At 40.7% G+C, this 27,346-nt stretch overlaps 2 protein-coding genes and 1 long non-coding RNA gene across 4 annotated transcripts in view; all 3 read left to right on the forward strand.

The window, feature by feature from the left end:
- The window catches only part of dachc (dachshund c), a 32,752-nt gene extending 17,159 nt beyond the window's left edge, over positions 1–15,593 (forward strand). The window contains exons 4-11 of one of the 2 annotated variants that reach the window (XM_007545400.2): positions 4,548–4,726; positions 5,849–5,969; positions 6,563–6,697; positions 10,567–10,763; positions 11,211–11,361; positions 12,302–12,430; positions 12,612–12,713; positions 15,025–15,593. In XM_007545400.2, the coding sequence (XP_007545462.1) occupies positions 4,548–4,726; positions 5,849–5,969; positions 6,563–6,697; positions 10,567–10,763; positions 11,211–11,361; positions 12,302–12,430; positions 12,612–12,713; positions 15,025–15,062 (1,052 nt within the window). In that variant the 3' untranslated portion in view covers positions 15,063–15,593. The remainder of the gene's footprint in view (positions 1–4,547; positions 4,727–5,848; positions 5,970–6,562; positions 6,698–10,566; positions 10,764–11,210; positions 11,362–12,301; positions 12,431–12,611; positions 12,714–15,024) is intronic. The other variant, XM_016667982.1, reaches the window with a different exon arrangement.
- A 691-nt stretch (positions 15,594–16,284) lies between these two features.
- The window catches only part of LOC107835546 (uncharacterized), an 18,426-nt gene continuing 7,364 nt past the window's right edge, over positions 16,285–27,346 (forward strand). The window contains exons 1-2 of the long non-coding RNA XR_001661328.1: positions 16,285–16,297; positions 17,609–17,610. This is a non-coding gene — a long non-coding RNA (uncharacterized LOC107835546). The remainder of the gene's footprint in view (positions 16,298–17,608; positions 17,611–27,346) is intronic.
- On the forward strand, positions 20,244–26,080 carry ubac2 (UBA domain containing 2). Its single transcript, XM_007545402.2, has 10 exons — positions 20,244–20,560; positions 20,838–20,962; positions 21,465–21,584; positions 22,698–22,804; positions 23,127–23,250; positions 23,393–23,440; positions 23,849–23,957; positions 24,856–24,998; positions 25,627–25,773; positions 25,867–26,080. The coding sequence occupies exons 1-10, from the start codon at positions 20,530–20,532 to the stop codon at positions 25,972–25,974; spliced, it is 1,062 nt and encodes a 353-aa protein (XP_007545464.1). The 5' UTR covers positions 20,244–20,529; the 3' UTR covers positions 25,975–26,080.

A 27,346-nucleotide genomic window follows, 5' to 3' on the forward strand; every position in this document is an offset into this window, starting at 1 on the left:
AATGTCAGGACTTGGTACCTGCCCACATTATCATAAGTGCCGATTCTTGCTTTAATGACCATGGAGTTACTGTACTTGACAAGCCAGCAAACTGACCTGACCCAAAACTTAGGGAGACACTGTGGGCTATTGTTAAGAGGAAGACAAGAGACACCAGAACCCACAACGCAGGCATGATAAAGGTCACTATTGAAGCAACTTAGGAAGAAGTGACCAGAGCCACAAACTGGTCACTTTTATGCTGCATTTACACAGTAATTTATACTAAAGAAGCTCATTCCAAGTACTGAGTCCATGCATATAATACATATAATTTCCAGTAGGCTGAAGCTTTTGTTTGAAAAATCCTTTTTTGATCTAATGTAATATTTACATTTTTTGGGGGATGCACGATATATCGGCACCAACATTGGTATTGGCCAGTATTAGTCATTTTTTAACATGTCGGAATCTGTCCTATAAATAAAACTGAGTCGATATGAACAACCGATATTTATTTTTATCTTGTCTCTGATCTCTTTTTTTCTCAACGGTGTCAAAACGGTAGTGAAATAGATATAATATCTGTAAATATCAATCATCAGCCATAGCAGCAATAATATCGAATAACAATATCGGCCCAAATTTTCATAATGGTACATCCCTACTATTTTTCCATGTGCTCTACATCATTCATAACATTCACTGCATATAAACATGCAGTCAGTGTTAAACATTCTCGCTGTAGGCAACATTTGAAATAGCATTGATTTATCCTGGCACCTGAAGTAAAATAAAACAGAATTTACTTTTATTTTAGAGCTTAGCAAATAGCAATGTAAGCCTGAAAAGATTAATGGGATTAATCATGATGAATCGATTATTGAAATAATTGTCGACTATTTTACTAATCAGTAAACTGGACAATTCAAATCCAAGTTGTTTGCTGAAAAAAAACAACATATTTAAAGCAGAAGTTGAGCCAAAACTGTACAAGAAAATATATACACATTTTGTATTTAAGATTAATACGCCTTTGTGAGTAAATAAGTTATACTCAAAACTCCTCAGGTGTCATAGTTTTAGCTTCACCTGATTCAGATTCACTAAAGGAATGCTTTGTTATTGCATTTTAGGCAATAGCTATTTGTTTTTTGCATTTGTATGTATTTTACTGTATTTTAACAAATTTCTAATATTGTGTAAACAAAATAAAAAGAAAAATCTGTAGAATGTGGCAAGTTTTTTCTATCCGATTAATCGTCAGAATAAACGATTACTAAAATCATCATTAGTTACAATCCTATGCTAACCTATATATTCATGCAACGCACATAATGGGAATTGCCTAATTACGGATCTCCTCCCTTTGGCTGCTGATGTACTCATATGTTATTAGAGCATTTCCCTTAACTGCTCTCCGGCCTCGCTTTGATACGAGGCGTCGCGGCGGCGAAAGTGGACAGAAGCAAGTCTGGGCGATATTGAGATGAATAAGATGAGAGGCCGAAGCCAAATCAATAGTCTTCCCTCTAATTCACCATCCTGAATGCAAACGACAAACGCTGGACAATCGATGGCATGACGGGCACGTGCACACTCGCGCGCGCTCACGCAAACAGCTCAGGTTCACCGCGCCCCCTCTGCTATCGACAGGTTAAAGCGACATCAGCGTGTTTAGACAGACGACAGGGCCTACGGAGGTCTGTGTGGAATATGCTACCAACCTGGGACATGCACACCTGGCATGTGGAGCGCACCGTGAAGCTTCAGGAGAAACACGCACAGAAAAAAAACAACAAAAAAACAAGAAACAAAAAAAACCCTGAAATTCTCCTGTTTTTCAAAAATGACATTAGCATCAATGTTTCTCTCTCTTCATCTGAAGCGCTTTCCTCCGCGCTCCCTGACGGTAAACACCGCCGGCATTAAGCTTTGTTTACCACTGTATACACTCGGTTACGACTGCCAGCATCTGTGTGCAGTTTGGTGGCTTGGTTACCACCAGCCATTATAAACCTGTAAAGCTTAATCACCGTTAATGATAGAGTCAAGTGGAAACACACACAAACACGCATGCACGCAGACTAAAAACGGTGTGTGTTTTTTTTCCATACCGCCACCCACAGCCTTATGGGAAGGATGGGCCCCTACCAGCGCTCCAACCACTACAAAGGCCATCTCAGATTACACACACGCACACTCGCACAACTGCTGAGTGGGACACCTTATGGGCTGCAGAAGAGCAGAGAGAAGCCATTTCTGCGTTTAACAAGATCTTCTGGGAAATTTACAGTAACTGTTTGTTTACAGTAATGGTTTGTTTGGATAAACATAAGAGAAGCAGTTTGACTTTTGATGTTTTCTAATGAAACATGGGGAGAGAGAGTGAAGGGGGCCGAATGAGGGCGCAAATGAAATTTTAGTTGGTTGTGGGGTTTGGACAGAGGGGCTGAAGTGAGCTCTGGGCTCCAAACCGAGGTTTTAATATTTGGCTGCGAGTCGATTGTCGGAGCATCTGGTTATTCAGCTCCATTCAGACAGATCTTTTGTTTGGATTAGTTTATGGACTGGGCAAGTGACAGACTAATCTGCCAAAATGCACAAAGCACTACACATATGTCTAGCGAGGCTAACTCAAAAAGTCAGCACCTTATGCTTTAAAGCCTACTTCGCCTGCTCTTTTTTTTCCGTGTCGTTTGCTTTTTTTTTGTGTCTGTCTTTCTGTAACTTTTTCTTTTTTTTCTTTTTGCTTTCTCTAGTTCTATTATTTGTGACAATTGTGCGGAATAGAGTCCAAGATTTTTTCCTTTGTGTTTATAATTACCCAGCGTGCATTGCTGGCCCAGCACCAAGACTGCCATCAGCTTCTTTTGTTCCACTTCCTCCCCGTGTTTCTTTTGTTTTTGTTTTTCTCCTTTTATTAAATGATAAATATTTATGTCATTTTCTCTCTCCTGCTCCCCCCACTCAACAGGATTGTTTGTTTCATGAATAGAGGGACTGAAACAACCCACTGGGGTGCTGTTGAGAGGAAGGATTTTGTTTTCAGATAGCGGAGGCTTGTCCTAAAGAGGGGATTGTGAGCAGCAGATTGGGAGCGATAACAAGAGCTGAGTTTCAACTACTAAAAAAAATGTATTGAATCATTTAGGGGTGAGCGATATGGAAAAATGAAAAATTACATCGTAATTTTTTTAGTTGTAAAGTCCAGATGTTTTACAATTCCCTTTATATATATATATACAAATAAGAAAATCTTTTACTATCAATACTGATTACAAATTCATCAAAGTTCCAATTCTAATTTCAGCGTTGGCATTAATGTTATTGATGTCATGTTTTTCATCATTTTATCAATCAGTGCACTGTGAATATTTCCTGATTTATAAATCTATCAAGGTTAGATCATATCCTGCAGCCTGAACACACTTTGCACCCAGGATTGTGACTATTGTGTTTTTATGGCCCGGTAGGATATTATAAAGTGTTTAATTTAAACTTAAAGAAAGTTAAAGAAGTTCAGAAAGCTTTATAGATAGGTGGGAGGCCAAAGTATCCATCTAGCTCTCTACAAACATGGCATATATGAAAAGAAAAAAAAAAAAGCAAGTGAAAAGCCATTGTTAATTGGCTTAACGATTGTTACAATCCATTAATCTATTAATACTGCCCGTGTTCCTGAACGCAGCATTCTCCTGTTAAAACAATGCGGTGGAAACGTCACGCTGTGGGGAAGCTTTTCTTCACCAGGGACTGGGAAGCAAAAAACACTTGTTGAGGTGGCAAAAGACTTGAGACAGGGTCAAAGGTTAACCTTTGGGACAACGAGCTGAAACGTGCTGCGGGTGCTCTAATGATTTAGATCGAAGCACACACACATATCAGAATGACCCAAAATCAAGATCTGAACACAAGTGGGAATCTGTGGCATGACTGGAAAATTACATCCAGTCTGAATTTGTTTGGGCAACAGCAGCAGTTTTACAGCGAACAGAACATGTGATCATATGTTTAAATGTTGGAAGAGACATGACCGAAAGACACTTGTGGCTATAATTGTTCTGAACGGCGATTCTCCACAGTGTTGGAAACAAATGCTCACACGTTTTCAGTTTTTGTTTGCATAATGTTTTGAAAACGACTATCATTGTATTATTGTTATTATTACTATTATCATCCTTTCAGATTCTGGTCCTGCAGTACTTTGAGTTGGTCTCATCCGAAATCCCAAAAAGAACAATGACGCTTGTTCACTGTGACCAAAAGAGAAAAAGTTCAAGGGGTGTGAATACTTTCGCAGGCCACTGTAACTTATCCTTTAATACGCTCTCCAGCCTGCCTTGTACAAATGTTTTCAGCTACTTGTTCAATATTGTTAGGAATACATGACCTGAAAATAACTTTGGTGTCATGATCCTACTAATGGTTTCAAGTTAAAACGAACCGTTTCCACGTTGATTGCATGGAACGTTGCAGCCTTCATGGCTTTTAAAATTGACAATAGAGGAAGGACAGAGATACCGAGTTGTTTTACTGCAGTCTTCTTCCTTTTCTTTCTTCTTCAGTTTTGGACCAGTTGCCCTTCATGATGATGTCACATCCTCTGATTCCTGGCAGCCTGGCGCCAGCCTCTGTTTCCATGGCAATGGGCCAGATGAACCGACTGAGCACGCTGGCCAGCATGGCCAACGTGGCGCAACTCCACGCCAACCCACCTGCCAGGGCTCCCACCTCTGTCATTAAGGTGAGCCCAGATGCCCATCAACCTCTCAGACTTCGATGGCTAATGGCTTGTGGTCTGATCTGCGAAACCGACTTTGAGATATCTTAGGTGCTCGAATATACTGCAGCTGTCTTAACCCTTCATTTCATATTTTACTTTAAAGATTGGGTAAGTTTTTTTTGTTGTCGAAGTCTCTAAGGACCGAGTCCTTAGGGAGTTATTACAGCATGAGTTACAGGAACATGCCTCTGATTTCACAGTTTTAACAATGCAGACTGTTATTTTTATGACGGCGTCCCAAAGAGAGTTTAGAGCAAGCTTTTTCCTGTAAACATCGCAGTGAGTTTTAAAGCCTTCCCTCTGTGCAAAAATAAATTTCTTTAGTGGTTTGTGGGATGCTTTGGGCCTGTAATATTGTGAAATAAAACAAAGTGAATTTCAGCTATAGGTCAGTTGGCAGAAACTCCAGTCTTTCCCGAAACCAATTCTGACTGATAATCAACAAATAAAAACTCTTTTGCCTTTGGCATTTTTTCAGTTTAGAGGAAAGCTGAAAACTTGACTTTGAAGAAAAATAATTAGCGTTGAAGCGTTTTTTTTTTTTTTTTAGATGCCGACATAATCTCTGCTACTTTGAGAAATGGGCATGAAAAGAAGAATGTAGCTTGCTGCAAGTTTTTCTCCCCACAAACGTTCTATAACAACAAATAAAATGATGTTTGTTCATAGTGGTAAGATCATATGTGGTTGGTTTTCTATAAACATTAGCAGTCAACTGGCAGTAAAAAAGTTAGCATCTTCTTGGGTGAAGCTAGAGTCAGTCTGATGACAAAGCTATGCTATTTTTCTATTTTTGGTTATGTATGTTTTTGTGTGACCCCTCCCGACCCCACTGAGGGACAAGGGTGTTCAGAAAATGGATGGATGGATGGATGTTTTTGTGTGTTTTTCTTACTTTCCCAAGTCATGGCAGTTTTATGTTGTAGTGTTATAATGCATTACATAAAAAAAACAACAACAATTCTCTAGGTTAACAATATTTCAGGCAGCCCAAATTTCTCTCCTTCCTTTTGTCGTCCCAGCGTCTGAATCTGAGTCACGCTTTGTTCACTTGTAAGCTTTTCATGTTCTGTTGTTTGCCAGGAGCGAGTACAGGACACTCCTTCCCCTTCTCCTTCAATGGAAGAAGCTCAGATGTCATCCAATCACAGTAGCAGCGTGTCCAGTTCACCGCTACATAACGAGCGCACCGCAGAAACAACACGTACGTGCTCACCCGTGTTACCGGCTGCAGCCTGAAAAATACGTTCAACTTAAGAGTTGCTTGAGTCTCTTAAGTGTGAGTCAAGCTTCTTCCTGTCGCATGTCAAAGTGTCCCTGGGCTGCCTACTGATTTGCGTATAAACGTGTGTGCATTTGTGAGGAAAAGCACTTTTTAAGTTCAGTCTGTTTACATCTGATCTTTGTGATTGGTCAAATTAAATGCAATAATAGCTTTTTACTTGTTTTGATTAGCATCTGCCACTTTTAAAGGGCCAACGTGATCTGATGCAACCTGCATAATCACAGGAGCAAAGTTATGCTTCGGGTTTAGCTGTCAAACAGAATTGATTTATCTTTCGCTTAAAAGGTCAAGAGGGTAAATTGTATAGCAGCTCCAACATTTGTATATGCTCACATGTAGTTATTGGATTTTTTTGTGTTTCTTTTTTGGGGGACAACACCATTTAGTTTTAGCATGAATTATTTAAATGTCTTAATTTATCTAAAACGACGACGGCTGCAAGTCCTTTTACAGTGATGAAAGGTTTTAACCGATATCTCTTCTTTTTCCTCATTCTCATAATGTCCCTTCAGATCAACTTCATGACGGCCTGTCGTCGGGTCTCAGCGTTCTGGGTCATTCTCCTGGCTTGGTGCAGGGCACCAGAGAGACAGATGGGACGACAATGGATTACAACAAGGAGAACAAGAGAAACCACTCTGACAGGGGTACTACTCACAAATAATAATAATGCGTTTTATGCAACCAGACTTGTGGTGCAGCAATTTTGGATCTGAATATTTCATTTACTTTCTAAACCCGTGATTTTTAAACATCTTGCTGTGCCGGTAATGTATTCCCTCACACTTTAACCTTGATTCGCACAGCAGCTCTCTTCTGATTTCTAAGAATTTCTTCTTAGAGTCAATGATTTAGTAATCATAATGAGCAATGATTAGTTTTAGGAAGAATCCATCGACTTTTTCCCAAATGTTGCCAATACTGAGCAGCAAACCTTAGACTTCCTAGCCGACCTGTTGTTCTCATTGAATTCAAACAGCTGTGCCAGACGCACACGCTTCTTTGGCGTTACTTATTTCAGGGGAAAAGGGTTTTGTCATTTACCAAGTAAGAGGTTGATGAGGATTCACGGCCTCACCCTTTCTCCCCACTCCCTCTCCTCCTCTTCTTCTCTGTCAAGGCCCCCCCTTGGCGCGCAAAGACAAATAATTCTGCAAAACAGGACTCCATTAGACCAGGAAGCGGCGCTACATTAGCGAGCCATTTGCCAGGGCCGCGGCCTAACGAGCCGGGCGGCCTCCCGTGCTCTCAGCTGGACCTCATCTGCATAACGACCGCCTCTCCGTCGTTAGGGGCCCGCGCTGCAACGTCAGTTGTGTGGTTCTCCCTGTCAGGGAGGTTTGCATTAGCTTAATGAGGACTGCTCAAGGACAAACAGTCAGCAGAAATTTACAGCGAGAGAACAAGCGGAGGCAGACGGAGACTTGTTTGCATGTGGATTTTTTTTTTTTTTTCTTTTTTACGGGTGCAGATATTTTCTAATGCCGAATCGCATTATTCACTAATTGAATCTAAAAAAAAAAATAAAAAAAAATCACAATGCCTTCATAGGTAGGGATTCAGATGCTGTCACGTAGCTGCAAACGTATCGACAAAAGCAGCGACGGCGACGCGGACGCTGCACATCGCATTTGTGCGATTGATTTTCAATTGATTTTTTTTTTTTTTTTTTTCCCGGCATGCAAATGAAACGCGTGTACATTTGGCGGATTGCGAGCTTTTGTGTTTGACCTAGAACATCACAGGACGGGTTCGGCGTGGATTGAACCGCGTTTCAAAGGGCTCCTCGGCGCTGTCATTCTGTCAATCCGTTGTATAATAATCTGCGCGTGCGAGAGAGACAGTTTTGGCTGTGTGTGCTGTTTTCAGTGGTCTTTGAACAACGCATCCATCCAGCAAAGATCAGAGGCCATCCCTGACACCTCACTCCCATTAACCAAACATCAGCAGAATTTCAGTCTCTCTCTGTCTCTCTCTTTTTCTCTCTCTCTCTCTCTCTGCCCCCTCCTTGCCTTTCTGTTCTCTTCCGCTGACTGGCAGTCTTCACGTTGTGAAGTTCATTAGCCCTGGGGACAGGTGGAGAGGAATGGGGGGGGGAGAGACGAACTTGGAGAAAAGAGAAAAACAGACAATGACCTTGGTTAGGGAGATAGGTAAATGATCAAACAAGCTGGCAGATGTGTGAGTGTGTGTGTGAGTGTGAGTGGGGTAAAGTAGGCGTAAAACAGTAACTCAATAAAGGATCAGTCACATCCAAGGAGCCGAGGGAGCCCACGCTGCTGACTGTGCACTTCAGCGGCTGCAAATGTGTGCGTGTCTGAATGTGAGCCACGGGAGTGTAGTTGGATGCCCTCCGCTGAGCTCGCCAGCACCTGCTAATTACCTTTCTCTACAGAGCAATGCTTTTAGCGAGGAGCAGAGAGAAAGCGGAGAAACGGGCGGAGGGGCCTGGGAGGGGAGAGGAGCGCGTTGCTTCTCGTACGCGAAAACACCTTGAACGTGACAGTTGCCAAGACGCGAGGCCACGGCGGAGAGGGAAGAGGTGGGCGGGCTTGGAGCCGAAGATGCTGTGGTCAGCTAAGTGGAGAAAACACCCTCATTTGTCACAGACGGAGAAAAGTGCCAGATATCGCATCGCACGTCCGTGGGGCCCCCCCGTACCCGCTCCGATAACCGCCCGCCCCGGCTCCCGGGACGTCTCTGTCCTCAGTGGCTCGGATAACAGTAAAGTGAGCAACCGGCTGATTCATAGGGAACAAAAACAAGACAAAAAAAAAATGCAGAAAATAGCTAATCTTCATATCCGCACCCCCCGACCCTCCCGCCCCGCTCTCTGTCACCAATAGGGATCGCACAGTTCTCAGGTTTACAAACAGATGGTCATCCATAATGCAGGTTCTTAGCTGCTTTTATGGGACGTGTCAAGCTGTGTTGCATTATCAGCAGGCAGGATGCCATCTAATAAAGGGCAGACGCGTTTTTAAAACCCTAAAACAGAACTTCTGTGCGTGTGCGGCTGAAGTTGCACGCAGTAATTAGAGTAAACACCCTTTGTTCGTGGGGCTTGACATGTTGGCGGAAAATTAAGTCGCAGAGTGCTTCGAGTTCGTGTTTCTCTTTAATTACACATGCATGCGGGAGTTATCGATCCTTCTGCAGATAGTACGCAAATGAAACTGCCAAAATGCTTGTGGGCAGAATGTCACACTAATTACGAAAATTTGTACTTGCATTAAGGCAAATGTGGAGATTAATACAAAGGACAGAGGGATCGCTTAAGAAAAGCTGATGCCTGGGATTCTGGGAACAGTAACCTGTTGGGGTCGATGTCATTTAGATCGTTTATTATTTGTTTATGTTGCCTGTTGGGCCTCCTACATGCAATCCTCTCATCAATTATTGGCACCCAGCGTAAAAGTGAGTAAAAAGCTTGAAAACATAACGGCACACGGAAGACTTTTGAAAAATGACAATTTCTCTTAGAATATATGTTGTTGTTTTTTTTGGTACAAATTGCATTTCCCACAGCTATTTGCAGCCCTAAGAATCTTTATGACACAAACTAAATCTTCTTTTTTTTTTGTTTGTTTTTCTTTATTTAGAAAATAGTAATTAATGACTACATGGAAAACAGATCCTACATTCGCAGCCACTTTTAAAAATGATTCTTCCTCTTCTAAAAAAAGGACGTCTTTAATCGCGATTTTCAGATTTGCTCCAAATAATCAAGCTTTTCCGCTTGGCTGATTGAATTATTATACTATTAATCTCATGAGAGTACAGTGACTTAATTGTTTTTTCTCGTCTCTGTGTTGTGAATTCTTACCGATACTTTCATGCGGGTTTGATTCTGTTTTGTTTGTGGCGCTTTTATTGCTTTTTGTTTCTTTTTGTCCTCAACACTTTGGTTTAAAGTCGCAACAGAAAAATGTACAGTTTGATAAACACTAGTGGATTTTAAATAGAACAATATGCTGTGACCAAGCGAGAGTAAGGTTTTTGGTGACAAAAAGACAAATCAAGGTGAGTCTCAAACACAGACTGAAGATGTGGAGAAGCACCTCATCCCCACTGTTTGGTCTGGTGGAGGAGGTGTGATGCCGTGGGCCTCGTTTACCAGGAAACCCTGTTAGAGTGCATTGGTCCTTCTCGAAATCCATTAACATTTTAACTAATAAAAATTGGACTGGAAACTGAAATTTCCAAAACTTGTTGACAAATCAACACAGAAATAACGACTGTGTAAAAGAAGTTGGCTTATTTCTTATTGTTTTAATAAGAAGTTTGATGTTTTTATTTATTTATTTTTTTTATGTTTTTGTGTGAGATTGTGGAATTGAGGGAAAACAAAAAAAATGAACTTATTTCCAGATCTTGCACACAGACAGGATACGTCTCCAAACATAAGAAAGTCAGGTAGCGATTACTTTGTAAGAGGATCAAATCAGCTCGGCGTGTTAGTCAGGAGTGAATCAGCCTCACCGACTAGACATCAAACCGCTTCTCTGCCCTCCAGACAACAGCTCTTCGGCTGCGCAGGCGACCAGGGAGAGCGGCGAGAGGCAAGTCTACCAGAAAGCCCTGTCGGCCAGGGAGGGCTGCGAGAGGCTTTCTTACCCCGCAGGACAGAAGCTCCCAGCAGGTCTCCACCACACTCCCTTCATCTTCCCGGAAGGCCTGTCCTCCATAGAGACTCTGCTCACGAACATCCAGGTGAGCCTCTGCTGGGGCTTTGTTATTATGGCACCGCTGAGATGAATAGGAAGGGAGATGAGCCACTCTCTGGGATTTCCTGAAATCGTAAATAGCAGACGAGGCAGACATTTAGGATACGCTGTAATTGGGTTTGGGCGTGTGCTGACCTGCTTCTCAGATTTGTACATGTCTTTGTTATCGAGGAGCAACAATGAATAGAAAGCCATTCTTTGTTTGGTTTTCTCTGTATGAGTGTGTGTGTGCTGGCTGTTTCACTTTAACAAGGATAAAGTGTTGACTTTTTTTGTGTTAGAAAAATGCCTTTTTATACTTTTTGCTTATCTAAACATTCAAACTCGACTAAAACTGACTCCATGTAATAAAGCTTGAACACCTGAGGAATTTGTTCTCCTGGATTTTGCTCAGTAGGTTAACCTGTCGGTCTCTGCCTGTGTTGTCTCCAAGCAGGGTTTGCTGAGGGTTGCCATAGAGAACGCCCGAGCGCAGGAGAAGCAGGACCAGCTGGAGAGGACGGAGCTGAAAATGGAGCTCGTCCGAGAGAGGGAGCTGAGGGAGACCCTGGAGAGGCAGCTGAGCATGGAGCAGAAGAACAGAGGTAGCAGACTGGTAGAAAGCAAACATTAGTTTAATGTTTACTTTGACATTCTGGCTGGAAAGTGCTGATTGAAGTGGCACATTTCCCCCCATCGACATTTTCCCCTGTAAACAAAGGCGATTCTGCCGCGCGGCTAAACGAGGTTTGGTTTAATCCACTTCGCAGCTGACAGGGTGTCCATTAAGTTGAAAATCAGATAAGGAAGTGAGGACACCGACAGTATATTACCCCTGAAAGCAGCTGCAGAGGTGAATTAGAGTGATGCTGGCAGAATACTACAAACTAAATCAAGTTTGGCAAGTTCACAGACGCTGTCATCTGCAGCACAGGCTGAGCAAATTCCAATCAAGGACATTTTGGGTATTGGGGTCACACAGGGTGGAGGAGACGTGATGATGAAGTGGTGAAAGGTGGACACCAAGCTGACCACTGGCAAAAAGAGTCAATTTAGACCAAATGTTAACTTTTCAACCTGCATGTAAAATCAGTGCAGCTCGCATTAAGAACACCACCCCCATGGTAAAACATGGTGGTGGCAGCATAATGCTGATAGGGATGTTTTTTATTTTTATCTGGAATTGGGAAGCTGAGAAATCTGTGGCAAGATTTGAAAATCAATATTCATAGACGTTCTTCATCCAGTCTGACTGAGCTGGTAAAGAAGCATGGGGAACAAAATTAATGCAGATGTACAAAAATGGTAGAAACATTCTCCAGCTGTGCACATTTCCGTTCCACACTTTTCAGATTTTTATGCATATAAGCTTTTAGAACGCATGTATCGTTTTTCTTCCACTGGAATAGTTTTTGCACAGTTAAATACATCAAATGGGCGTCAATATATCTGTAAGACACTTTAGTAACAAAAAAAAAATCTACAAAAGATGTGTAAACGTGCAAAATGTGCGTTTCTCTGACTGCTTTTCTCATCTGTCTTCAGTTCTGATTCAGAAACGTCTAAAGAAAGAAAAGCGCAGCAAGCGGAAATTGCAGGAGGCCTTGGAAGAGGAGGTCAAGCTGCGTGATCAGGCAGAGCACACACTGCTGCACACCGCCAACACACACATAGGTACAGAAACTGGGCAAAAATATCAATCTCCTTACATTTCTGTTTTGACTCTGAGCCTTAAAGTTACAGCGCTAATTCTCAGTTTCATATTAAATGTCACCAAGCTTTTCGGTGTAACTTAGCCCTGAGTGTTCATTAGCCTCTAATTAAGCGTCCTTATTAATTAATGACCAAACAACAGGCCATCAATCACTGGCGGCGCCTGCTCACGCAGAATCTGTGACCCAGGACGCCGACGGGAGCGGCCACGACGACAGCAGGCTGGACAGCAAGGCGACACAAGGTACAGCTGTCCAGATAACAAACACTGCTGCTGCGGGGCGCAGCTGTGAAAACAGACTTTGATCAGGAAAAAAATATATATATATATATTCTGCCACTGAATTTATTTGTAGAAAAGCTGAAGTAATTTGTCACCAGAAGACAGGCTTGAGGAAAACTTGTTAAACTTCTTTTTTTTTTGTTGTTGATGTACTAAAATTACTTTTAAGGGAAAGTGCTGATGTTTGCTCATTAAAACAAAGCATGACAGTTAAAACTTTGTGTTATTAGAGAGAGCGAGAGAGAGAGAAAAAAAAATCAATTTCATTGTAAGAATGGGGGTATTCCTGCTGGCTGGGATTTATTTAGCTCCCGTTGACTGAGCTAGAACAACGGATTTTATTATTTTACCTACTGGTTGCTTCTGATGCTTAACAGACCGATCTACTGGAAAGGTTTTGAAAGATTTCACAGCGAGGCCGCTCCTGAGAAATTGAGCAAAATGAAATGAAGCGTGAAGCAGTTTCACCGGGGCTGCCAGTTTAATGAAAACAGACGTTTAATATATTTATTTCACTAAGATCATTGTCTTCACAGAGACAGGTTAAAAAAAAAAGATACATTTAAGATCTTAAAGTGACAGTGATCTCCAGTTCGGCTTCATCAAAAGAGAGAGTCGGTTCAGCCCACCTCGGCTCCGCGCTGTGCCAAGGACCACCAAACCAGACAGTGCGCTTGTTCAAAAGCAATTTTTAATTGAATGTCAGTGAAGCAAGAAGAGAACTGGCCACTAATTAATGGCTGTCTTAATTGTCCTCATGACGAGTTTGTTTGGACATCATTTGCATAATTAACACCCAGTAATAAATCATTTAAAGGGGAATTGTCTGTCAGACAGCGGGGCAGGATCTGCTCTCTTTGTGCCAGGAAGTTTTATCACCCCCCCCAAAAAAAAGACGGAGAAACACGGAGCAGAATAAAAAATAAAAAAAATGCTTTGAACTCAATAATATTTCTTTGTTAGGGATCAGCGGTCATGGCTGCGTAAGAGCTTCGGTATTTATTACGAACTGATTATTTCTTCTCTAAAGAATTCTGTTATCGGATTTTGTTGCAGGTTGAATTATTAGATGAATCCTGTATCTATGTAAAGCTGCGTATATTATTTTTCTGCCTAAGAAAAAAAAATCCCTTCATAAATCAACCGCAAGATTTAAATAAGAATCAGGAGGTCTTTGTATATTTTTCAGGATTCTATTTAAAAGAATCAACAATTAGTCATTGACTATTTTTGTCAGTATCTTTTTAATGCAGAAATGAAAACTGGTGCATGTTCTCTCTGCCGATACTTAAACTGCTCAGTAAAAGAGGGAAGTTTAATGGCTACGAAATACAGATTCAGAATACTATTACCTGAGGTCTCACAAGTCTCTCAGAAATCTAAAGGAACTATTTTTATGGCCTAGTTCAAAGTATTACTATGCAGCCATAACTAAAGAGAGAGAACTAAAGGGGGAGAGGAAACCAAGATTTAGAACTATCCCGAGGCTTCGAGGACGATCCGGGTCATGGGAAAAAAATCTGGTTTGCAGGGAGCAGGGAAGCTGGGCTGAGACTGGCAGGTGGAACTGGTTTTCTCTGGAACTGGAATGTTTGAAAGTTGTTTTTATATATATAGTTTACAACAAAATTGCTAAGATTAAAGAGGACAGCTCTCATAGATAAATTTCTTATGATACTGGTGCATCTGAAGGAAAAACATAAATTCTCACTGGTACTTCACAAAAAAAGAGATAAATGAAAAGGTCGGGACAGTATATTTCTATCCGAGTTGCTGAACTCAGCTCAAAGCAAACACTTCCGGGGTGGGAGACGTCACGAGAGACCGATCAGCCAATCAGAATTGACCTTTAGATGATGTAAGAACTACTGTACAATGATTAATGGATTTTTATGAAACAATTCTTTTAGATTCCAGATAGATGCCATACTCTAAACTAAAAAAAAAAAAAAGTCAACAAACTGTCTCTTTGAACATAACTATCTCGTGAGACAATTTTCACATTCAACTGTTTTATTAAACATTTAGTCACTGCATAAATAAAAGACATTAATTTTCAAATTTTTTTTTACATCTGTTGGCAGCTTTCATAAAAACAGGCAGGACCATAACAACGAGCAAAGTCACGAAAAGAATCGCAGTTTTGAAAAAAAAAGTCCGACTTTTTAAATGCTCGGAACGACTAAATCTGAAGCCATTTTAAAGTATGAAAGATAAAAAATCGAGGGGTGTAACGCACACAACAATATTTATTATTTCTCCTGGATTTCAGAGGCCAGAGTTTTCATGCAAACCACAGGGAGGTACTGAGGCTCAGGAACGAGCAGATGGACGAATGGATGGACGGATGCGTGGAGGAAACGGTGACGAAGATTCCTCATTTTTTGACACATACAATCAACAGGCATGCTCAGTCCAGCAGTGGCATCCGGGACACAAATCTCTGCTTCCCCTGCATCTCGAGGGTGACATCTGTGTGGTTAAATTTATTGCCTCTATCATGAATCCCCATCCGTGGTGGAGCAGAGCATTTTATTCTGATGTTGTGTTAAAGTGTTTCTTTTAATCAAAGTTTTTAAACCGTAGATTAAAATGACCATAGTTTTCTTCTTTTTTTTTTTTCCCTGTCAGTGCTGTTTGTTTAAAGCAAGTGATGAATATAACTTGTAACAGAGGTGTGTACATATATATAGTCACCATTTTTATTATTGTTATTATTGTTATTATTATTATTAATATGAAAAACATGGCATGTTGTACAGTCAGTAAATGACTCGTATTGTGTATGTTATGCAGTAGTGCAGTTTGACAATACAAACAATACAGATTCTTTTTATTAAACCGTGTCATTGCTTGCTTTCAGATCGAGTTGTCGCTTTGATGACTTTTTAAAACCAAAATGGCGGCGTGTGGATTTGCAAGAGGAACGCGGGTGTTGAACTTTCTCCTGTCTTGTCCTTGTTTTAGAGAAGTGTGGCGGGTCTGGCCGCATTGCGGCGTGAGCTAACGTTGGCTCTACCGAGGGGAAAAAAGTGGGACGTTCCCCCTGTTGTGTAATTCGTTTTATTGATTGAAAAGCCCGACAGAACCTTTTCCAATTCAAGCGGCAAAGTGGACAACTCGCAGCACTTTTAAAGAGACAAAGACGACAGGTAGATTTAGGGGGGGAAAAAACAAAAAAACTAAGCAGAACTATGGTGACGAAACAGAACAAAGAGCTTCAAGAACAAAAAGAAAAATAAGATTTTAAAGCTAAAGTAAAAAAAAAAAAGGGAAATAAAATTTATGCTTTCATTATTATTTTTTTTTTTTTTGACCAGTGTTGCCCTTTGCATAAGAATGTCGCAGGATAAATGTCGATTATCGAATATGGACCAATATAATTACAGGTGCAAGGTAATATAATAAAAAGTTTACTTATTTCAGTAATTGTGTTGAAAACATGCGACTTGCATAACTTAATTACAGTCAGAGTGATGCATCACCCTGACTGTAATTAAACTTCCTGGTGGACGGCTGCTCTGACTTTGGACTTAATAAACACAGTGGTCCAACACCAGCAGATGACATGACTCTCATCATCATCTAAAATTTACTTTCATCTAAAAGGATTTAAGACCACTGCACAACACTCCAGTCCTTTTTTCCCCTTATCCCAGGTTACACACTTCTTTCATGAATGGAGCTGCTGTGGCCCGGGTTTTGGACTCGTATGTTAGTGGTGAATCTTGAAGCTCCGACTTTACCTCTAATTCAGGCCTTGTGAGTGGAGTTGGCACGACAATCCTTTCAAGACTGCAGTTATCATTTTATCCTTTCCTACTACACCTGTCCTTCCACTAAATTTTCCATTCACATGCTTGTTTACAGCCCTCTATGAACTGCCAGCTTCTTGAGCACTAATGCTTTGTGGCTGGACTCTTGGGAAGGATATCAGTGACTCTCTGCTTGACAGCTTTTCAGCCCGCTGCCTTCCCCGTGATTATGTGGGTCATTCAAAAATATTTCTGTAATGAAACCGCTTTTGCTGTTGGCCTAATGAAATGTTCTCATTTTTTTAAGAAACTGAACATTAAGATTTTTAGTAGCTGTAAGCCATAATCATTCAAATGAATGGTAATAAACCAGGGATTCACGATATATCGGCACTAACATCAATATTGGCAGATATTAGTCATTTTTTAACATACTGGTATTGGCTCGATATATATATATATATATATAAAACGATTCCGAAAAGTTATATATTTAAACTGTATATAAACATTTTAAATATATCACTTTGCTTCTAATAAACATGCTTCACTTTTTTTACCCAAATTACAGAAATAAATTAACTATAATAAATTAAAACTACAAAAACAAAATCCAGATTTTTTTTATTTAGATAAAGAAACAGAATTGTGTTTAAAAATTCCTGTTTTCAACCCATATTTCGCACCAAGGTTTTCTTTGGAGTGTGTGTCGGGGGGGGTCTTTTAGGTTTTACTCATGCAGTCTTGTCTACATTTGCAATGTGCCATTTCCTGGACACAGACAGATAAGCTGGGAAGCAGCACTGAAACAATACCTCTGCTGCAGGCCGTCGCTCCTGACTACACAGAGGCTGACTGGTGAAAAGCAATGATTCACAGAAACGTGCATGTGAATGAGTCATCAGCTTTTCAGATGACCACCTCGGAGGCTGTCTTTGGCTGAAAAAGATTTGACTTCATTCAGCGCCGCTCTCCGCTCTTTCACCGTCCTCTTGTATCTCTCCGTCTCTCACACACACACACACACACACACACGCACGCAAACACCAGCGCACACATAAATCTCTCACAATTCACCGAGCAGATTTGTCCTGCTGAGAGATGTGTAATGGAAAAGATAAATGGAGGATAAAGCTAAGGTGACAGGCCCGAGTTCATGCGCGTTTGTGTATTTGCATGTGTGTTTGTGCGAGCCCGCGTGTGTGCGCCGCACAACAGACCAGCAAACCATCTGCTCATCTCCCCTTAATGAACAAAGCAAACAGCAGGAGTCAAGGCTGTCTCCAAATCTGGAGTCTCTTTATTGGTAAGCACACACACACACACACATCTCCGCATTGTTTAATCTGATTATCTTTGATTGAGAACAGGGGCGAAGCAACCTTTTTAAACCTCACTCCCACATCAGTGACAGAGAAGGTCTGAAACACAATTAGCAAGCTGTTACTGAGCTCTGCTTTGCAGTCACATCTGACCACAGGCAGCCAAATAGACCTAATGGGTGGGAACTAACCAATGGGAACTAATTTAACTGCATCTGCAGGATGATGGGGAAACGCAACACTGTTAGACAGCTGTTCGCCATATCTTTTCAAATGTACTTGGACGAAACATACGCGCCAGATCAATTGGCTGAGGGAGTGAGCACAGCCTGGCAACGGGGAACACACACTGATGTGAGTAAAACCGGCAGCCAGTGAACTTAAAGACAAAGCAGGCTCTCTGCAGAGGAAGTCTGGCCCTTGACGAGATACGACACTGTGCACATTAGGCCAGAGGACCAGAAGAAAAAGTAATTAATCTGGACTTTTTGTAGCCATATCCTGCTTTAGACCCTAAGGACAATTAACACTGTTACCCCCTCTGTCAGACAGTGAATCACATGACTTCAAGACATAAAACATTTCCTGCGATGCCGGCCACACGGTTATAAATACATCATAATACGCAAATGGCCGTCAACGACAACGTGGCTAAAGATGAAACATGATTACATCTGGGCTTCAGGGCAATGGAATACCCTGATATGGGTTAAATGATAATAGCAGGGTGGCATCATGGGTAAAATGAGCACTCAACAGGAGAACGATCTGGACACATGATCTGCCCTGATAAAATGCTCATGAACCTTACACTAAATTCCAGCTAGGAGAAGGGAGCGCATCGTTAGACGAGTGGAGCTCTCAGCCTGGGGGTTGGAGGTCTGCTAATAGAGACTGAAATAAAAAAAAAATGTTGCATATATGAAGGTTTCCGTTATAACCTTTCTGGGAGTGTAACAAAATGTAATTGACTGGAAATTATTACATAAAAAAATAAGAAACATAAAACTTTGTATTGATCATATTTAAAAAAAAAAACAGGATTTGTTCCATTCGCTTTTAGTGTGTTGTGTTTATATCTTTGTTTTTGTAACAAATGGGGTCGTATTTTGATTGTTTCATATTTCCATGGGTATGATTTGAATAAAAAAATAATTTAGAAAAAGTTATACAATATCTAAATGCTTTATATAAATAAAAAAAAGCAGCAATTATTCCTACTGCTGCTAAACTAACCACACTGATAATCAGGAGTCGTTTAGATTTTTATTGTTCTTACGTTTACACTTAACACAATTTTTTGAAGGTGTCATAAAATAAACACACTATGAAACACAAAGTTAAATGCAGACAGACTTTAGCTGTTTTGATGTGGAACATGATGTTGAATGAATGAGAAGCAAGCTCCTGCCTTCAGATGACGCTAAATGTGCGCATCTGTGAGACCAGTAGTATTTGCGTGTATGAGTGTGTGCGCATTATTACAGTCAAGCTAATGGTATCTGTAAAAAATGTAGTGACTTAGATTTTGATACACAGACTTCAGAAAGAGTACGATATAAATACCTAGTAGATTTAGTTGTCATTTTGAGTGATTATTGCACAGAATATTACACCTTTGTTGTGGTTCTGCTCCTTCTAAAGCAACACATTTTAACAAAGTGATCTTAGGCAGCTTTTGTTTGACTACTCTTTTTTTTGCAGTCTGTTGGGATGGCACTCGTTGCTTGACAATTTTTAATAATGATCTTAGTAGGAGCGATAGGTGTTTTTTACATCACCACTGTTGTGTTTTACATCACACTGTCACTGTGCCAGTTGCTGCTTTGTGTCAGTTTGGATTACCAAAATTATTTCATATTGTTAGGCGCCAGAAAAATGACAGAGAGAGAGAGAGAGAATAGTCATCTGTTAGGATAATTATGTAAAACAAAAGTATACATCATGGGTATATGCCCCTATCATATTGTCACACTTTGGGAACTTTTGTGGGAACCTACATGTCATGATGCTTCTGTTACACCTGAATTTCTCCACCGTAAGACAATAAAAGTTGTTTCTATTCTATTCTATTCTATTCTATTCTATTCTATTCATTGCCGTTTTATATAATAAAACATGAAAGGGTTTAGTGGATATGAATACATTTACAACACACCGTAGTACCCCAGTGATAAATGATTTGTCCAAGGTCTTGCCTGCCTCTTGTCTATCGACTGTTGGATATAACAGCTACAACAATCCTAGAAGAGATCTGGCAGGTATTTAAAACTGGTAAATTAATGGATTAAAAAATGATCTGCTTCTTTGTTAAACCCCTTTTAAAAACAGTAATAAACCAGTAAGTAAAACTGCAAATTATAATAAAAACATGATTTAATTAGATCTGATGGATAATTATTATTCAACGTAATGTGCCGACTGAACACAGTTGAAAGGTCAAGTTGGTAAAAACGAAGAATCACAACATGGTACAGCAGCGTCCTCTGCCGTTCAACGACTTTCATTCAATCGAACGTTCCAAAGAATGCCTTTTTTCCCTTCTACGGCTTCCGTAGCAAATTCCTTCCTCCTCTCTCCTTTTCCTTATTGTGGCAACATGGATCATCGCAACAACTTTATTGCGGTGTTTAGGCGTTAATTCCGCTTTGTCCGGGAGTTATCGACCTTTCTCCGGGTTCCTTCCCTCATCTGGAGACCATGTTTACCACCACCGGCTCTCGGGGCCTGTGTAAGTGCCGCTTCTACTGAGCCCTGTCACCGCCTCTTAGTTGAAAGCTAACTGGTGTTAGCATGCCGTTGTCATTCATTTACTCCAGGCTGTTATCTGTCAGTTAACAGATTTGTGTTTTTATCAAACGTCATACGTCTCGCTTGTTCAAACAGCCCGTCTATTTAGGGGAAGTGTTTTTGTTTAAATGAATGTTTAGATAAACTGGTGGACTAGTGGTTTTCATCGTAAACTCTTGTTTTGTATTTGTGTGTGTGTGTTTTTTTTTTTTCTCCAGACAAGGCTCCTCTGTGTAAAGGCCTCCTGCTGGTTCTCAATGGGCTGACTGTGATGCTCACCCTGCTGCCACAGTACCAGGACATGTTCGTGTACAGCCTGCAGGCTGTTGCACATCAGCACCAGGCATGTCTGACATCCAGAGGCCAGATGTTCAGTTTTCACCCAATAATTACAAGCCTTCCTCTGTCTTGTCTTCTGTCAACAGCAGAGCAAACATTAGCTAATTAAATCACCAGGCTTTCTAGTAGGTGGCTATCGCTACCTACCTACTAGGTTTATATTCATATCTTGAGTTGTTACAGATGTGTAGTTTTCTGTACATGTACATTTAGGCATACCTTTTTTAAATAAAATAAAATAAAAGTAGCTAGATCATGTTTTAAAGTTTTGTGCACATAAAGTAGTTTGTCCTAACGCACTTTGTAACTTGAAAATAAGAGCATCGCCGAAACGGTCCGAGTAAATATAGGAAGGGTGTGATCCTTTTTAGAGCTCAGGGGTCACAGTGTAAGCCACACAATGACCCCTGAGCAGGAAATACATTTGAATGCTGTGAAAATGCTTTTTATTTGATATTAAACATTCGTTGGGGGTTTAAGGAGCTCTGCTCCTCTGTGTGCTGCAGGTTTGGAGGTTGTTGTGCGGCAGGTTGATCTGTCTGGACGTGAAGGACTCCTTCTGCAGCAGCCTGCTGATTTACAACTTTCGAATCTTTGAGAGGAGGTTTGGTACCAGGAAGTTTGCTGTAAGTATTAATAGTAGGCCTGAATATTGCCTGTAGTGGCAGCTTTGGATCATTCTGCATTGTGCTGCTGCATAACCCACTTGTACTCGGGCTTACGATCACAAACTAGGTCCTCATGCCAAGTAGCCTCAGACCATCACACTATCACCACCACGTCTTTTGCTGATATGTTTTTTATGAAATTCTGTGTTAGTTTGACGCTAGCTATCATGGCTCACCCTCCAAACAGTTCCTGTTTTGTTCCGTCAGTCCAAAAAGGATTTTCCGATTTTTTTTCCCCCCCAAAGGTTTGGGGATCATTAAGACGTTTTTGTTGCAAATGCCTTTGGTCAGCAGTTGGGTTTGGGTTAGGAACTTTTCCATTGATGTGATTTTTGCCCATTCTCTCTGTTGGAATGGAATCATGAACAATGATATTAACTAAAGTGAGTGCAGATCATCAGATGTTCTGGGTTCTTTCGTGGCCTTCCAGGTGAGAGGCCATAGGTCTCCTGGTCGGTCGAGTTCACCATCGTAGGCAATTACTCTCACTCTGGTTCACTAGAAAATCCTAAAAAAATAGCCTTGCAGCCCTTACTGATGTCTTTAGATCCGGGATGACATGTTGCTATTTCAGTTCTTGCCGCCTACTTTGTTGTCTGACTGGTCGTATTTGAAGGATTTCTTGATTTGGGAGTATTCAGGATTATGTTTGGTTAGTCAGAGTTAATTATATTCTAACATGTTGCCAAATTGCTTGGCTTCTTTCATTAAACAAACAAACACAAAATCCTCATATTTGCTCAAATTGTCTTTGATATTAAAATGTATTTGATGATCTGAAACATTCAAATATGAAAAAACAGAAAATCTGTCTGTGGATATTCACAGTACTGTGCCTTTTTTTAAATTTATTTACTGTAATAACAAAATTACTGAAAAAGCAGAACATTTCCATTCTAATCATAAAGGAAGCGTATTTGATCACCATCCAGTCTGTCTGTCATTAACGACTTTCAAAGGAAGAGAACATTTTCACTTCCACAAAGCGTCGCCTATTTTATCATACCTCCGTTGGTTTTGCGCAAAGTGTGTTATTCTGCTTATTGTAAATGTTTTTTATTGTACTTCCAGTCCTTCCTGCTGGGCACTTGGTTTCTCTCTTCCCTGGTGGACTTCCTTCTGGCCCAGGCCTTCCAGTTCCTGTTTGAACATGAAGTGGAGGAACTACCAGCCGGACTGTGAGTAGAAGGCTGGTCCACTGCATATTTCTGCATGTAAAAGTCATTTTGTTGTTGCTTTTAGGAGTTTTGAAGGTCTGTTTAAAAAATCTGTATATGTTTTTGGAATATTTAATAAACATGTTTATATTCTATTAAATATAGGCGGAAAATCCTTTATTTTTAACAAATAAGTAATGATTAAACCACATCTCTGTCAACACCAAATTTAGAGTTCTTTGACAGACTCTGTTAAATTATTAAGCCTTATTTGGTAAAATTGATACATTAGCTTTTAGTCCTTCTTGGATCATCTTGACTCTTTGATGTTTTCCATCCACAGGCTCGCTCCGGTCTTCTCTCTGTTTGTGCCTTTCTACCAGTCGATCCCCAGAATGCCAGTCACTCAGGTCCTGGGACACATCCACATCACCAACAAGACTCTGGTTTACATAGTGGGCCTGCAGGTGAGCCCACATTTAGAGTCTGTACATGAACAATTCACTTGCCCTGTGGATGAGTTCTTAACAACTAAAAGTTTCCAATCAGCAGAACCTTTTTTAATTTAAAAAAAAAAAAAATTTCTCTTTGAAATGTTCTCTGTTGCAGCTGCTGACTTCCAGTCCCTTCATGTGGCTCCTTGCACTCAGTGGACTGGTTAGTGATCGTTCTGTTCTTTACTGTGCCTTTAAAATGAGACGAAGGGATTACGAGGCAGTATGCTCAGAAGTGTTTTAGGTCTTAGCGACTCTCTTTCAGACTAAAGAAGCAGGAAGGTCTCAAAATTTCAGCACGATTTTGTCATGTTTAAGTTGGGGAAAAAAGAAAAAAAAAAAGAACTTTTGCATCAGAAGGTAGCATTAAGCCAGGTAATCTTCCTTATTGCAACAGTTTTCAGTCTGTATGCAACGTTTCATTGCAAATCCGACATTATCCCATTTTGCAACTCATACTTTGTGTTTTTCATGATCTCTTAGCCCATGTAAGCATTATGAAATTCCTGAGACGGTTGTATTGGCACGAATTAGAGTTTTTGTCTTCTCGGTTCATATGTGTGCTTTTCAGATCTCGGGAGGATTATACCACTCCAATGCTCTCTGGTTGCAGAAGGTCTTCTTTGTCCCTGTCTGGGTATCTTCTGTTGGAAAGTACATTCTGGAGCCGCTCTTCTCCAGTGAGTCCAATCGCTAATTATTAGGATAGGAAACCATTCCTTAAGAGTTTTGTTACAGGAAGTGTTTTAAAGCCATAAAATCATAGAGAAATGGTAACAACACTATTAAGTCACGACCTCTTTTATTTTGCCATAATTTACGCAGGTACGTTTCACAGGAGTTCAATTTCAAGAGAGACCTGTTTCAAAACCAAAACGGAAAGTAACAGTATTGTCAAAACAGGAAATAATCAATACTTTGCCAATACAATGTCTAGCACACAACCTTGTGGGACACCTATTGAACTTTCTGCTTACGTTTGGAAAGATAATTTTATAAATAGCAGATGCACTCAGTGTAAAAAGTTTGTATCCAAAGACCGTGGTACATGCTGCGTGTCGAGCAAGAGATTACATTGGGTAACATCGTTGGAGTCCAACATCAGAAAACAGCTAAAAAAATATGGGGATACTTTTAAACACCATCATAAAATCTGCTGATGACCATTGTGGGTCTTATTTGGGTCTATCGTATTGCGTTTAAGATTAGTTGCTACTTGATCACCAAGTGCTGGCTGTAACTAAAGTAAAATGGTCCCAAAGTGTTTAGGTTCAGTTATTACTACATTGTAATGCTACAATATTTTGTTGCACTTAAAAGATTAAATGTCATTTGTTTTGTCAGGTTCTGTTTTTCTGATAATTTGTCACATTTATGATTAAGCATGAAGGTCCCATTTAGAAACAACAAGAAAAAGTTTTTGCAAGTTATTAAAGTTATAGTACGTAGCAAAGCATTGTTTCAAAACATAAACAACAAAGCGGCTCTGCGTTTCATCCTCACAACGTTCCCGCTATCGTGCGCAGCTCTTAGCAAAACGTGTTTCTATGAAAGTTGTTCACGCCTGTGATTCTCCAGGTTCCCAGCCCAACGATGAGACGCCGCTGGGGATGGGAGCCACTCTGGACATCCAGAGGCAGCAGAGAATGGATCTGCTCGACCAGCAGCTGCTACTGGCCCAGTACAACGAGGCCCGGAGGAACGTCAGACGTCAGCCACAGGTAGACTCACACACACACCCACGCACACACGCACACACACACCAGGAGGTCGAGTAACTTTTTTGAAAAAAAAAAAATACTTTTATGAGTAGTTTTACTATGCTGTACTTTTTACTTTTACTTGAGTAANCACACACACACCCACGCACACACGCACACACACACACACCAGGAGATTGAGTAACTTTTTTGAAAAAAATTACTTTTATGAGTATTTTTACTATGCTGTACTTTTTACTTTTACTTGAGTAACTTTATTATAAAGTATATTCAGTCTTACATGAGTAACATTTCTGTATTCTCTACCCACTGCGAGTAGCTTCACTGAAGGAAGAACAAACATGTTTTAATTTAAAAAAAATCACCAGACACAGACGCACATCTGCAGTTTCTGCTAAAATTTCAGAAGTTTTTTGTTTTGTTTTTTTACTGAAAGAATCTGATTTAGTAAAAAAAAAAATGTTTTGCCTTCTTTTGCTATTTTTTATTTATTTTTTTACTATTTCTATGAATTCTTCTTTTGCTATTTTTTTTTTACTACTTTTATGAATTTTTGTCATTTTTTCCCCCCCTTAAAATACCAAAATTTCCACCTGACATTACATTTTGGTTTGTCTGATTATGCCAGGGTGGGCTACTGCAGTGGACCAGGTTATTTCCCTCTCTGAGACACAGAGGACAGAACAGACCTCCAGTCCAACCCCACCCTGAGGCCCAGACACACCAGTCCACACAGCCTCCATTACTGGAAAACTCTCCTGTTGCAGAGGAACAGGTGGCGCAGAAAAACCCGACGTCCTGCCTGATCTGTGTCAAAATGACTGCCAGTTTTATTGGCGTCCCGCTCTAACTGTGCAACTTTCCACAGGTTGCCCGGTTAGTGGAAATGGGCTTTTCCAGAATCGACGCCCTCGAGGCCCTCAGAGCTTCAAATAACGACATTAACATGGCGACCAACTTCCTCCTGCAGCACTGAGGAGAAAGAACCAGGGGGCAAAAAAAAAAGAGAAAAAAAAAAACAGAAAAGAGAAGAGGAATAAAGACAGCACATGAAAGCAGCTCAGCAAAAATAAATGGGAAAGAGAGAAAAGCTGTTGCTCCGAACCAAAGACTGGGAATGCTGGAGAACTGGAGAGAAGTCAAAAGAATATTTTAAGAGATAAATTGCAGGCAGCGCCTCTGCTCCCTGAAGCAGGGTTGAGCTTCGGTAACCCGAACTGAGGCCAACCGCAAATTGGTTCATGGAGAAGTGTGAAGCACAAGGTGGAAAGTGGCATTGCTCTCTCACGGTCGTCATAGAGGAAAACTGAGGGCTCTTAACATAAGGCAGATACATTTGAGCTCCGACTGCAACGAATAGCCTGTCAACAACACAAGACATGAAGAAGATTTTAGCTCTCTACAAACATTTACCTAGAAAATACCAGCTCTATTACAGCCTTGAGACAGACCCTTTATGTGGACACCATGTTAAAGTTGTGTATAAACATTTCTATTTATCCTGATGCCACACGATACCGCTTTTCAAAATGGCTACGTTGTAAGTTAAAATTTAGATTTGCTCCTTACGCTAATTCGAAATCATGGAGGGAGGAAAAAGAAGCACCCATTCTTCAAAACAATGCATCAGGATTTTTATGCGATTTATGTCTCTCGGCTTCATGCTGTAATTGATAAACTGGCACCTTTGGCCAGTTGTCGTAACGCAGACGTATGGAGGGATCTGGACGATGTCGGCATTGCGACCTATTTCACCAGGATTTTAACCGCACCGGTGTTTGTTGGCAGAGACGTAAACACGTCTCTGCCAAAAAAGCTCAGCTGAGCTGAGCTTTTTCCTGATTTAGACGCTAGAAGCAGTTAGCCTGACTCGCACTTAACTTACTGAGCCACACTTCTTCAAGCCGACTGGTTTGGCTCGGTCGAGCTCTGTTGTCGTGACGCTGGTTTGACGGGCTTTCTCGGGGTCTGCGTGGCCGCTTCTCGTGTCCGTAACATCGTATCGTGCGGCGCAGAGCAGAGCGGCCCGTTTCGGCTTTATTTATTTCGTCTTAAAGTGAGTTTGTTTTTTGTTCCCCCCCCTCTGTTGGCACTCTGGTTTTGAGTCATCAGTCTTAAGGGTCTGTTGGTATTTATTATGCAATTCCATAATGAGAAATTTATGGAAACTTTGCACTGCATAGTACCTGCTCTGTGTACTTGAACATAGATGCAAAAGATGTTATATTGCAGCCACTGTGTATTGATGTCAAAGACAGATGCTGATTTTATATTTTGTGCATAATGTTAATTATATATATATATGTGTGTGTGTGTGTATATATATATATATATATATATATATATAT

The sequence above is a fragment of the Poecilia formosa genome, unplaced genomic scaffold (assembly GCF_000485575.1).
Source record: "Poecilia formosa unplaced genomic scaffold, Poecilia_formosa-5.1.2 Scaffold12, whole genome shotgun sequence".
NCBI classification, from domain to species: Eukaryota; Metazoa; Chordata; class Actinopteri; order Cyprinodontiformes; family Poeciliidae; genus Poecilia; species Poecilia formosa.